The sequence below is a fragment of the Lathyrus oleraceus genome, chromosome 4 (assembly GCF_024323335.1).
Source record: "Lathyrus oleraceus cultivar Zhongwan6 chromosome 4, CAAS_Psat_ZW6_1.0, whole genome shotgun sequence".
Lineage (NCBI taxonomy): Eukaryota > Viridiplantae > Streptophyta > Magnoliopsida > Fabales > Fabaceae > Lathyrus > Lathyrus oleraceus.
This window is the reverse complement of record NC_066582.1, coordinates 482,758,542-482,770,875: the sequence shown is the minus strand read 5'-3', so window position 1 is coordinate 482,770,875 and position 12,334 is coordinate 482,758,542. Positions and strand designations below refer to the sequence as shown.

General features: G+C 35.5%; 1 protein-coding gene and 1 pseudogene across 1 annotated transcript; both read left to right on the top strand.

Annotated features, from left to right (window-relative positions):
• Positions 1 to 308: 308 nt before the first annotated feature.
• On the top strand, positions 309 to 963 carry LOC127138102 (receptor-like kinase TMK4; annotated as a pseudogene).
• Positions 964 to 6,702: 5,739 nt separating this feature from the next.
• LOC127076385 (NDR1/HIN1-like protein 13) lies at positions 6,703 to 7,662 on the top strand. Its single transcript, XM_051018020.1, has one exon. It carries the CDS (start codon positions 6,824 to 6,826, stop codon positions 7,502 to 7,504), a length of 681 nt encoding a protein of 226 aa, XP_050873977.1. The 5' UTR covers positions 6,703 to 6,823; the 3' UTR covers positions 7,505 to 7,662.
• Positions 7,663 to 12,334: the final 4,672 nt, after the last annotated feature.

Genomic DNA, 12,334 nt, shown 5'->3' with positions numbered 1-12,334 from the left:
AATATTGCAGAAGTTTGCAACACTTTGTTGCAATTCATTCTAACAAAACAGACCGTGAATGAATATGCATTTCTATCGTAGAATACCAACCTGCAAAAGGAAACCAACGTGATTCCAATGGCTACACCATCCATGACAGTTGGCAAGGCTAGTCGAGAAATGGAACTAACATACTGTGCAAGACCAGGCTGCAGTCAGTTGCAGAATGACATGAATTGTTACCTGCTGCAGACCTGCTATGCCGTTTGTCTCGATCACTACTCGACCCTTCACACACCATCATGATCCTTGAATCAATTGATTGAGTTCCAAGCAGAGATTGCAGTTCTAACTAAAGTTAGGCATATGCATTTGGTTGCTCTTTTAGGATTCTGCGTTAATGGAAATGAAAGGCTTTTGGTGTATGAGTATATGCCTCAAGGAACATTAACACAACATCTATTTGATTGGGGTGAAAACGTATGTGCTCCTTTGACTTGGAAACAAAGGGTAGCAATAGCGTTGGATGTAGCGCGGGGAGTTGAATACTTGCACAGCTTAGCTCAGCAAAGCTTCATTCATAGGGACTTAAAACCCTCCAACATACTATTGGGTGATGACATGAGAGCAAAGGTTGCAGATTTTGGTTTGGTTAAAAATGCACCTGATGGGAAATATTCCGTTGAGACGGGGCTGGCTGGAACATTTGGATATTTGGCACCTGAATATGCGGCCACTGGATGAGTGACAACCAAAGTAGATGTTTATGCATTTGGAGTAGTTCTGATGGAATTGATTACTGATAGAAGGGCATTGGATGATACTATGCCTGATGAACGATCTCATTTGGTTTCATGGTTCCGCCGAGTACAAGTCAACAAGGAGAACATCCCTAAAGCAATCGATCAAACATTGAACACCGACAACAAACCGAGGCTGCAACGTGCAAATATCAACTGCAAAACACAGCTCAGACTAAAGTAGCATCAACACGTCCAAAATGCAAGCTGCGAAATACCGAAATGCAACAAGCTTTACAATCCAACGGCAACTATACGACGACAAATCCAAACTGCTACAAACTCCGAGCCGGTGTCGAACGTAGCTCATAGCACGCATATTCCAAACGTGAACGCAAGTATAAGCCGCTAACTGCAGTCCAAACTCAACTACCAAAATCTGAAACATGAGCGGCACGCAGCAGCACAAGCCAAAAGAAAAATTGAAAACAAAACGGCACGTGAAAAGCCAAGAGAATAAAACCACAAACCTGCATAAACCATAAAAGAGTAGTTCAGATAAAGAAGCAAGTCACCCAATGTAAGTCAATTCAGTTATCCACAGTTGGATCAAAAGATTGGAAGCAAATGGATTAGAGAGTAAACTTGTGGCAAATCCCACGTGGTTTAATGACTTAAAACTCACCTTCACTTAAATGCCAGCTGGACGAATCAGATTGAGCCACTTAGACTCAATTCTCCAAATTGCTCTCTTGGATCAAGCTATATAAGAGGCAATCATTGCCAATCATTGGGTTCAGATATTTTTTCCCTCATTCGAAAAGCATTGTGCAATCACTTCCCACCTTCAGTACACGCTCTTTTTTCCATTGTTGTGAGAGCTTCATCACTCGAAGCTCTACACAGCAGAGCTAAGCCGCCGCCACCGCCGGAAGCTTCAAAGCTTGAAGATCGTTATCGCTCACACGCTTCCAATCCGTTTCAACATTACGAGAGGAGGAAGAGAGGCGCTCAGAAGTGGATAGGAGTTGTGCTCGTGACCTTCGTCATCATCGTCGCCACCTCCGTCGTCGTCTTCGACAGGTAGTGCTTAATCCATATACTTACACTTTGATTCATTTGCCACGATGATGCATTGGAGTGTAGATGATGTTATTTGTCACCGTTGCGTAATCGTTTGTGAAGTTCTGGTAGAATCTCCATATGAGAACTGAGAGCATTTCTGCTTGTGAATAAGCGCGTTTGGATAAGCGCTTTTTCTGTTTATTTGTCATTTTTGTTATTTGCTTTCAATGGATACAGTGTAGTGAATTGGTTATGGACCAAGCAACGCTGCAAGGCACTTCACTATCCACACCCCCTGCTGCTTGGCCCACGCTACCTCTGTCCGTTCCGGTTTGTTGTTTGTGTTTTGTCATCTTTAGTAATTAGGATTAGGCTTAGGCTTAAATAATTTTAGGATTAATTAGATGATTTAGGATTAGTTTAATATACTAATTAGGATAAGCTTAAAACAATTTTAGAGTAATTAGATTAATCTTAGGATAGTTTAGATTAATTTTTGAATTGATTAGAATTTTAAAGTGATTTAAATTTGTTTTAGAATGAGTTGATTAATTGTGTGGAAATTTGTTTGGTAACATTTTTAGAATTGCTTTGTAATTGTTTAGATTTATTTTAATAATTGGAACTTGTGTGATTTGTTGGATTTTCATTGGTTGATAATTGTGGAGATTTTATTTTGTTAACATTTTAGAATTTGATAGTTGGATTTAATTCTCTTATGTTGATTAACTTTGATTAACTTTCTAACAATTAATTCTAACATTTAATTTCTGCCTTCTAACATCTAATTCTTTACCATTCCGCTTCTAACCCTTAATTTCCGCATTTTAAATTCTTGTATCTAACTCCTAACATTTATTTTTGTCAAATTTACTTTACAATTGATTTTATTTGCTTCATATTCCATATTGTATCATTCTCACTCCATCTAAAATGAACATAAAAAAGGATAAGACTTAAAAAATAAAACAAGATAATTCCTTAGCATGTAATGAACTTTGGACAATGGACTTAGAGACTCATTAGGACCCTTTGCAAAAGAGACTTTGGACAAATGTGACATAACATGAAAGAAGCGTGCAAGAATCAAGAAGAATTTGTAATATCAATTGTAATCTTTTAGCATGCTCTCCAATTTAGAACACAATTGCACACACATGGCTTTCTCTTGGGCTACCTGACAATGAGACCTTTTATTTCCGCACTCCCTTGTACTTTACATGTACCCCCTCCCCTTTCCGATGTACGCATTTACTCGCTTTCTTGTATTGCTTGATTAGATACTCCCTAGGCATTAGGAACGCACACCATTTCGCAATCAATAATCAAACCCTTGATCCAACGTCAAGTGGTCCCTTTTCAAGTCAAAAAACAATAAACAAACCCTTGATCCAACGTCAAGTGGTCCCTTTTCAAGTCAAAAAACAATAAACAAACCCTTGATCCAACGTCAAGCGGTCTTTTCTAAATCAAATTTAAAAATACAATAAATGGCGATTAGGATCGTATGTCACGAGCCTTAAGCGATAAAGAAGGGATGAGACTGGAGCTTTCCTACACTCATTCTGAATGCTTCGAACACAAGACGTTTGGCTTGACCGTTTGAGGTATTCACCTTTATCCATAATCTTTAGTGCAATTCGAAATCAATAACACTTTCTCAAAACTTAAAAACAATCCAACGCATTCAAACATTTTGTTTGAGCCTTAGGGCAACACCATTCGAAAACCCTTCTTCAAGATAATAAAATCAACAAAATAAACCAAACAATTTCAAAACCACGAACTACGAAGGCTCTGATTTCTCACTTCAACAAGTGGGCATACGTAGGCACGAGGATCCATTCCTTGGCGAGCACACTAATTTAAAATCTACCTCCATCTCCGCAACCCTTTGGCAAGCAAACATTCGATAAACAATACACACATAAGCGCAAACATCCTAGATGGTTCCCATGGAATACCATGGATGTGAGGGGTGCTAATACCTTCCCCTTGCATAACCGACTTCCGAACCTGTTTGTGGTTACGACGACCATATTTTGGGGTTTTCTCAATATTTTCCCTTTCCTTTGGAATAAATAAAAACTGATGGCGACTATGTATTTTTCGCGTAGCGACAATAGCGCTTTTAAGTAAAGCACCATTAAAAACAAAGCTTTTAATAGCAATTTTAAAGCGCTATTATAGGTGACTAATAACACTTAAAAGTGCTATTAAAGGTAAAAGATTGCTATTAAATATTTTTTTGCGTAGTAGATTGTCTAACATTATTAACATGCACTTGTTAAAGTATAATAATTGAGAGAGTCTGCTCACATATAGATTGTGAGAGATTCTGTGTGTTTTCTCTATGAAATTTATAGATCTCCTTTTTCAATTCTGAGATTGGGATATATAGAGGATCCTTGGGTCGGATCCTAGGAGAAACAATTTATTCACTTCCTTTTTCAGGAACGTGGGAGTAGGAAAGGTCATTTCCTCTCTAAATTGTAGGGGGGACAATTTTTTCTCACCATTGTTATTTGAACACCTCATGGGCCACATGTATTAAGCAAAATGGATATTGAATACCACTTCAGACAATTAGACCAACTTTAAACGCTTAGACAAGCCCAATAAATAATCTCAATCCATAACATATTTTTATTATTTGGGTTAGATGTTATTTTTGTATCAACGTAGTTCTTTTCCTTTAAAGTTAATCTTTCATATAAAACACACCTCAATTTTTATCTTCATTTGTTACAAAATGAAAACCTTATTAATTTGCATTCATAAAAATGTTTTGATTGTACTCAAAGTTTAATAATAGTATTTATGTTTAATGTATGTTTTAATCCTTTGACTTGATTTAATGTTCTATTTTAGTCTATTAATTAAAAAACGTTACAACTTAGTCTCTAAATTTCACTTATGTCATCTTATTTGATCTCTTCCGTCAATTTCTAGAAAAAAAACATTAATTTCTGGTGATGTTGTGTGACAACAAGGTCATTGGTATAAATCTGAGTCAACGTATATAGTAAAAAACGGATACATTGTTTATACTGCGAGAGTTTTATTTTCAAAAATAAAATCCTCGCAGTTTAAATAATGGATCTATATTTAACTACATATGTTGACTCGGATTTGTATCAATGACCTTACTGTCATATCAATGTTTTTTTTGCCAGAAATTGAAGGAAGAGACCAAATAGAGTAACATAAGTGAAATTAAGGAATTAACGTGTAAAAAAATTTAGTTAAAGGATTAGAGCGAAAGATTAAATTAAATTAACGAATTTGATGATAATTATGTCTGATATTTAATTTTTTAATGACAAATTGTTAGAAATCAATATTTATTCACTAACAAAATTTATTCAAATAATTTCATATATTTGTATTTTTCTTAAAATAGATTTTATAAAGAGATGTATAAATAATTTGAACTAGTCGTTAGTTATAAAAAATGAAAAAGAAAGCAAATTAAATAAAATTTACATTAATGTTATCGTAAAAGAAATTGAAACATAATAATTAAGTAATATAAATATAATTTTTTTATTTTTTATTTATTATTTGCATGTATTTTATTACCGAATGAATATTATATTTTCACATTGGTAAGATGGAGATTTTTTTTAAAATAACTATTTTTTAATATAAAAAATTCAAAAATAATAAATATTTCAAAAAAAAGTATCAAAATAACCACTTTTAGAAGAGGATGCGTCAGATGAACCAGCGCATCCCCTAAGCATCAAGAGGAGGCATCAATGCTCTTGGCGCATGCATTGTCCCTCGTGAGGAGGCGCCAATGCCCCTGACGCCTACATGATGCCTTAAGTGGAAGCGTCAATGTCGTCTATAGCCCAAATGATTCATATGAGTCACTTCATCGTAGTCCCCCACCAATGACCACTCAAACATCTCATCATCAAAAACACAACCATTGTTTAACTATAGTACGTCACAGGAACCATTGCTTCGTTTCCAAAACGATTCAATGTCCCAATTTGGACAACTATACCGTCCACAATCCATCCAACCCCATCGACCTAACTACGATGACATAGGCACCGGACTCCATTATGAAAGCGCCGTTGGTCAGAGCCCATACGGATATTGGGAACAAATGATGACACATCTGTCAAATACTGCTGGAACTTCCGCCAGACCTTCCCACCAGCCATCATTCGATCAGGTCAGCACACAAAAACCTCAAACACCTCAAGAAAATCGTGGGAGACCTCGGAGACAAACTAACGCACTTGGATGTGGAACAAGGGGAGGTTTCGATCCAATATAATTAATTATTACCACATGAATAATTTTTTTATATTATTCTTTTTTATTTGATAAATAAACAAAATTAAAAATTAAATAATTAAATAAAAAATAATAAAATGACGTATGCGTCAGATGATTGGTGCATACACTACATGAACCATGTAGGCGCTAGGGACATTGGCGCCTCCTCATGAGGGTCAATGCATGCGTAAGAGCATTGGCGCCTCCTCATAAGGAGTCCAATGCATGCGTCAATGCCTTGGACGCCTCCTCTTGACGCTTAAGGGATGCGTCAGTTCTTCTGGCGAATCCTCTTCTAAAAGTGATTATTTTGATATTTTTTTAAAATATTTATTATTTTCAATTTTTTATATAAAAAAATAGTTATTTTAAAAAAAACCCATGATGGAACCTTTAATCTCCCGCTAGTTCCATCCTATCTCATTTAATATACATTCATGCAAATCTATACATACACAAATGATAAAGTGAAAATCATATATAAAAATTCATTTGATTTGTAGTGTAACACACAAAATTTCGACAAATGTATCATAGCTAGTGCAATCATACCTAACTTTAACTATAGTTTAATCAAGTGTTATATAGCCAATAGCAAGAGTATTATGGTGCCACTTACCATCATGAGATTGAGATGTAATTTCCTGGAGAAATATCTATATCAATCAAAAATCTCTTTACCAAAATAATTACTCTTCAATCTATAATTAACTCTCTCATTTACATTCATGCATTGAAAAATTATGACGGACAAGAATCTTATCCACCCTCAAGCTAGGTCCACCACCAACGGCGGTGCAGCCGCCGCTAAGCCTTCATTTCCGGCAACAAAAGCACAACTCTACGGTGCCACCCGCCCAACCTACCGTCCTCAAACCTACCACCGCCCCCGTAGCAATCGTAATTGGTGTTGCACCATTTGTTGCTGGCTTATCCTCATCCTCATCTTCATCCTCATCCTCCTTGGCGCCGCTGGCACCGTTGTCTACCTCCTCTACCACCCCCAACGTCCTTCTTTTTCCGTCAGCTCTCTTAAACTCACCTCTTCCGAGTTTGACCTCACTCTTTCCACCACAAACCCAAACGACAAAATCACATTCTCTTACCAACCCATCTCTGTTTCTCTCCTCGCCGGTGAACTCGATGTTGGTGACGGTGTTATTCCGTCGTTTGAACATGCAACTAAGAACACTACGATGTTGAAAGCTTTGGTTGAGAGAAGGAGTGTGAAGAAGAAATCACTGGAGCTGAAAATGAAGATGGAGACTAAGGTAGAGGCTAAGATGTGGGTTTTTAAAACGCCGCGTGTCGGAATCAGTGTGTTGTGTGACGGCATTGATGTTGCCGGCGAGAAAGCGGCGACGGCGGATGAGAAGTGTGCGGTGGATGTGAGGTTCAAGGTATGGAAATGGACTCTTGGTTGATCGGTACAAGTAAACTTCAAATTCCAGACACGTACGGGTGATGTTTGATTTCATGATGTTTTGATTTTTGGTTTTGATTTTTTTTTCTTTCTATCTTTCAATCAGACTCTTATTATTAATATTTATTAATATTAGTAATAATTAATTGTCCTTTCTTATATTGGTTTTTTTTATTCTGATATTCATTTGGTATATTTTCTGAACTTTACTTGTAATGGAGCTTTTATAAGGATTAAACTCGATATTATCAAAATATTTATCTATTTTGAAAATCAAATCTAAAACAAAAAAATATATCATATACTCGTGCTTGTTGATTAAGTGATAAATTATATGAATTTTTGACTTCATATATAAACCTTAAACAAATTTTTAACATATGTAATTTGAATCAAACTAATATTTTAAAAATATGTATTAAAACTTCAAGTAATGGGGAGGAGGAAAATATATTGGTCGACGGTGGTCCATGATGACAACTAGAATTCAATATGTGGCAGTGGCTCTGACAGTCTACGATGTTGTCGAAGTTCTAGACTAGAATTCAACTTATTATTTTCTTTCATCTCTTTCTTTAATTATTTGATCTTATGATTTTTCAAAAAAAATTAGATCATCTGATTAAAATCAAATGATTTAAATTTTAAATTAGATAAATTATATTAAAAAAATAAATCTATTGTGAATAGAAATGAAAAAAAATGTTACATAATAATTTCATGCGTCTCAAGAAAGAAAAAAATGATAAGAAAAAAGAATTTATTTACGTAGGCATAAAGTTCGATTAAGTCAAAATAGATAAATAAACTAAAAAGACGTGAACAAACTACATGTCAGTTTTACGATGAAAAGATAGAAAATTAAATAAGTAATAGAAAATTAAATAAGTAATGGAAGGTACATGATCAATTTCAGTATAAAAAAATCAATTAGGAAGGTAAAGAATCAATTTTCTATTTGTGGACTTTTTATTTCTAATATGATTTTCATTGTGTTAATGATTATTAGTTAATATGATTCTAAGGAAGCTTTAGCTAAAAATATCATCAACTTACAACTATAACTAATTTTCAACGGGACTACTCACCTTATAGGATAATCTTGTTTGACCTTCTTTATTTTTTATTTCTAGATTGAGCAATGAACAAGTAAAACAATAACTATCATACAATATGATCTAATGGGGAAATCCGACAAATATTGGTTGTCCGATAAAATTTATTGATATAAAATTAAATAATAAATCATCATAATAAGGTCAAATATGAATCCAAGAATACAATAATTAATTACAGATTTAATACTTATCTTTTCCTTGTGAAAATTAAAGTCAAAAATCTCAATAAAATATTGGGTAGAACAAACGAAAAAATCCAACACCTAGAAAAAAATCCGAAAGTATATATGAAAATTTTGGCTAACCAATTTTTTTAAAATATTCGGAATTTTGATTAGTACTAGTTTCTTAAAATATTCGAACGTTACCGGATATTTCTTCCATGAGTGGAAAATCAAATAGTTATAAAAAGAGTGAAAATTGAATGGTTGAAATTTGTTGACACTTTTGTACTGATGTGATTGCACCGACCATTTTGTGTGATTCAAAATGAATTCAAAGTTGTATAAATATGAGTGATATGTTGTTGAGAAAAACATCTAAAAATGTCTCTTCCTCAATTTTTGATTAAGGTAAAAGTGCATTTCAACGGGTCGAAACCTCCCGTAGAGTTTCGGCTTCCGAAGAAAACCGCATGTTTCATCGTCTTGAGATCCATGTTGAATGATTTGTTGTCTGATATCGATAACAAAAAGGTGAGAAAGATCGAGTTTCATAAATATTGGATTGATACTGATGGGAGGGTGAAATACAACCTTATTGAATTGCAGAACGATGAAGATTTGAAAGCTATGTGGATATCATATCACTGTAGGCTAACTAAGGGATCCATCGAGTTCGATGCGAAAAATTCTAGATCTGTCAAAGACATAATCAATATGTTGAAACATCCATAATCATTTGGCAGTGCTTAGGTTTTCTTAAGTTATGTAATTGTTTGTCTAAGTTATTTAACTGTTTATCAAATGTTAAGTTATATTAATCACGCATCAATGGAAGTCTCAAAATGTTATCTAATAAATAATATTGTGCAAATTTCTGAGTAATACTACACATAATATACAAATAATACATAAAAATAATAATAATGTCTAAATAGGCCCCAACGGGCTAGTGTGTGCTACCTGCGTTGCCAAACTATAAACCTTGCTAACTGGGTTCACCAAACCCATGAGATATCCATAATGACTTCTATCATTTGTAGCCGATGAACGTCATTCGCACCATGTGGAGGCGGTGAAGGCAGAGGCACGTCATCAAAAGGTAACCTCACATCAACGTGAAAATTCAGCATGTGAAGATCCAACATGAGAAGGTCCAACATCATATCCATACTGCCTAAGTGGGATGATGCGAGGGTGTGATACCGTAAGGTACCACTCCAAATACTCATTCAAACACTACGCATGGAACTGAACCATCATTACACAATCTCTAATGGCAGATGCAGAACTCATGATGTTATCACGAAACCAATTATCAATACCCTCATATGGAATAACAGGGATTGGTTGTGGGATGTCCTGGATGTATCCATACTGGTGCAAACACCTCTCATGTAAGTGTCTAGCTACTAACCCTTGCGATTGCAGATAACCAAAAAAGGTATAACATCATCGAACTCCTCATCCCCTTTATCCATTATATGGACCGTATAAGGTGTTCAGATGACATCGTTTACAGTCAACGCATCAATCCTCTTCCTATACTCCATAACACCTCACTGATGTGCATGTCTTCCACTCCATCTCTTGGCCGTGGGAACCCAACAATGGTAGCAATAACCTGTTTGTCACAAATGGACGGAAAATACCCGTATATCAAGCACTACACAATAAGAAAGACTCAAATAACAAGAAATAATGTCATAAACATTACTAACATAATATTAATTAATAGTTTAGTTATACTTGAAATAGACTCATATAACTGGCAAGCTCTCTAGTTCAAAAAAACAATCGCCTCTCTAAGGGCAGCATGTAGAATAGTCAATGCAGCACATCCTTATGCCCAACTACAATGCTCAAGGTTGTTAAACAACCACATATACTTAGCATCAATAGATACATGAAACTTATTTGTTAAGATAGTACATCATACAAGGTGTAACATGTATACCCTAGCAGCTGCCTCAGACATACCCTGATGCACTAGCTCTTTATACCTATCCCGAAGCCAAGATAGGCGATAGTGAACACCCCTCATAAACCTAAAATCATCTATCACATAATGCTCAGTAATCCTCAAGTATTGTACATCTATCATACGTGCAGTCTCCTACGTAATGATAGAAGCAGTGAAGAAACTACCTGCCAGCGGAATACGGAAAAACGATGAGACATCATCTAATGTAATCATTATCTCACAAAATGAAAGATGGAAGGAAGATGTATCCTTGTGCCATCACTGAACAAAGGTTGTCAATAGTTGATCGTCGAGCATGGTAAGCAAACAGTCCACCAGTGGAAGGAGACTGCACTCCTTAACTATCGTCTTCACCTACAGTGGCATCTCTACATCAGTGAACTTCTTCAGCTTCAATCCACGGGTGGGCACCTTAAGCGAAATACGATCTTGTAACAAACAAAGTAAAAAACATCATTTAATTTCAAAGTCTCATTCATAAATAAAGTCACATTATTGACATATAATATACATACCTCTCACTGCCATAATTTGAATGCCACATGATCCACATATCCTGTTAGAATAGAACATTCATTGGGCCCACCAGGGAACCCTTCATCCATGTGTATAGACGGGTTTGTTGAAGTAGGAGCTATCTCATGAGGAGCAGTGACATTTGTCTCAACAGGAGGAGTAACCGTCATATCGTCAGTAGATGGCGCCTCAGTAGTTGTATATGCAGTATGCGCCTCAATAGCCATATGCGAAATAGGTGCCTCAATAACTATCTCCAGAGTAACCTATATAGTAGTTTCTCTCTCTTCCTCAGAAGAATAGGGTACCTTTTCCATCTCAGAAGAATGGGGTACCTTTTCCATCTCAGAAGTTTGGGGCACCTATATCTCTGTCGAATGGGCCACATAAGTCTTTGCCACCATGTATACGTCATCTTGATTCTGGTGCCTGAACATCACATGACTCATCCTCATCATCTCTCGTATATCCAGAAGCATATTAGATCATCTACGTAGGATAGTGCGAGGTGCATGAAATTGAGCCTGATCGACCATCCACCTCCTGTGAGAACCGGTCGGTGCCACTCTTCCCGCCCGAAGATACGAGTCCTCAATGTCACATCCCCTATATCGAGCCCTCGTAGCAACAACTCTATCAGGTTGACGACCAACAATTGTACCATATGTTCCTCTAGTCTTCACTATAAAAAATAAAAAATAAAATTTTAAAATTATTGGATTTTACAAAAAAAAACTGAAACTTATAGAGTTCCCGCATGTTTGGAATATTTGGTAAAATGCAATGTTTTTTCCAGATTCTTCAAAAAATGAGATTGAACGTATGAATTTTATCTATATTTTTTTTAAAATGCGGAAAAAACATTGCATTTTTACCGAATTTTTTAGAAAGTCCAAAAACATTTATGCAATTTTATCGTATTTTTCAAAAAATCAGGAAAAATATGCATTTTTACTGATTTTTCAAAAAATCCGATTAAACATTGTCATATCCCAAAATGTACCTACTTTTTTTCTCATTCCATCTGCATGTTCTTACCTTAATCATCTATC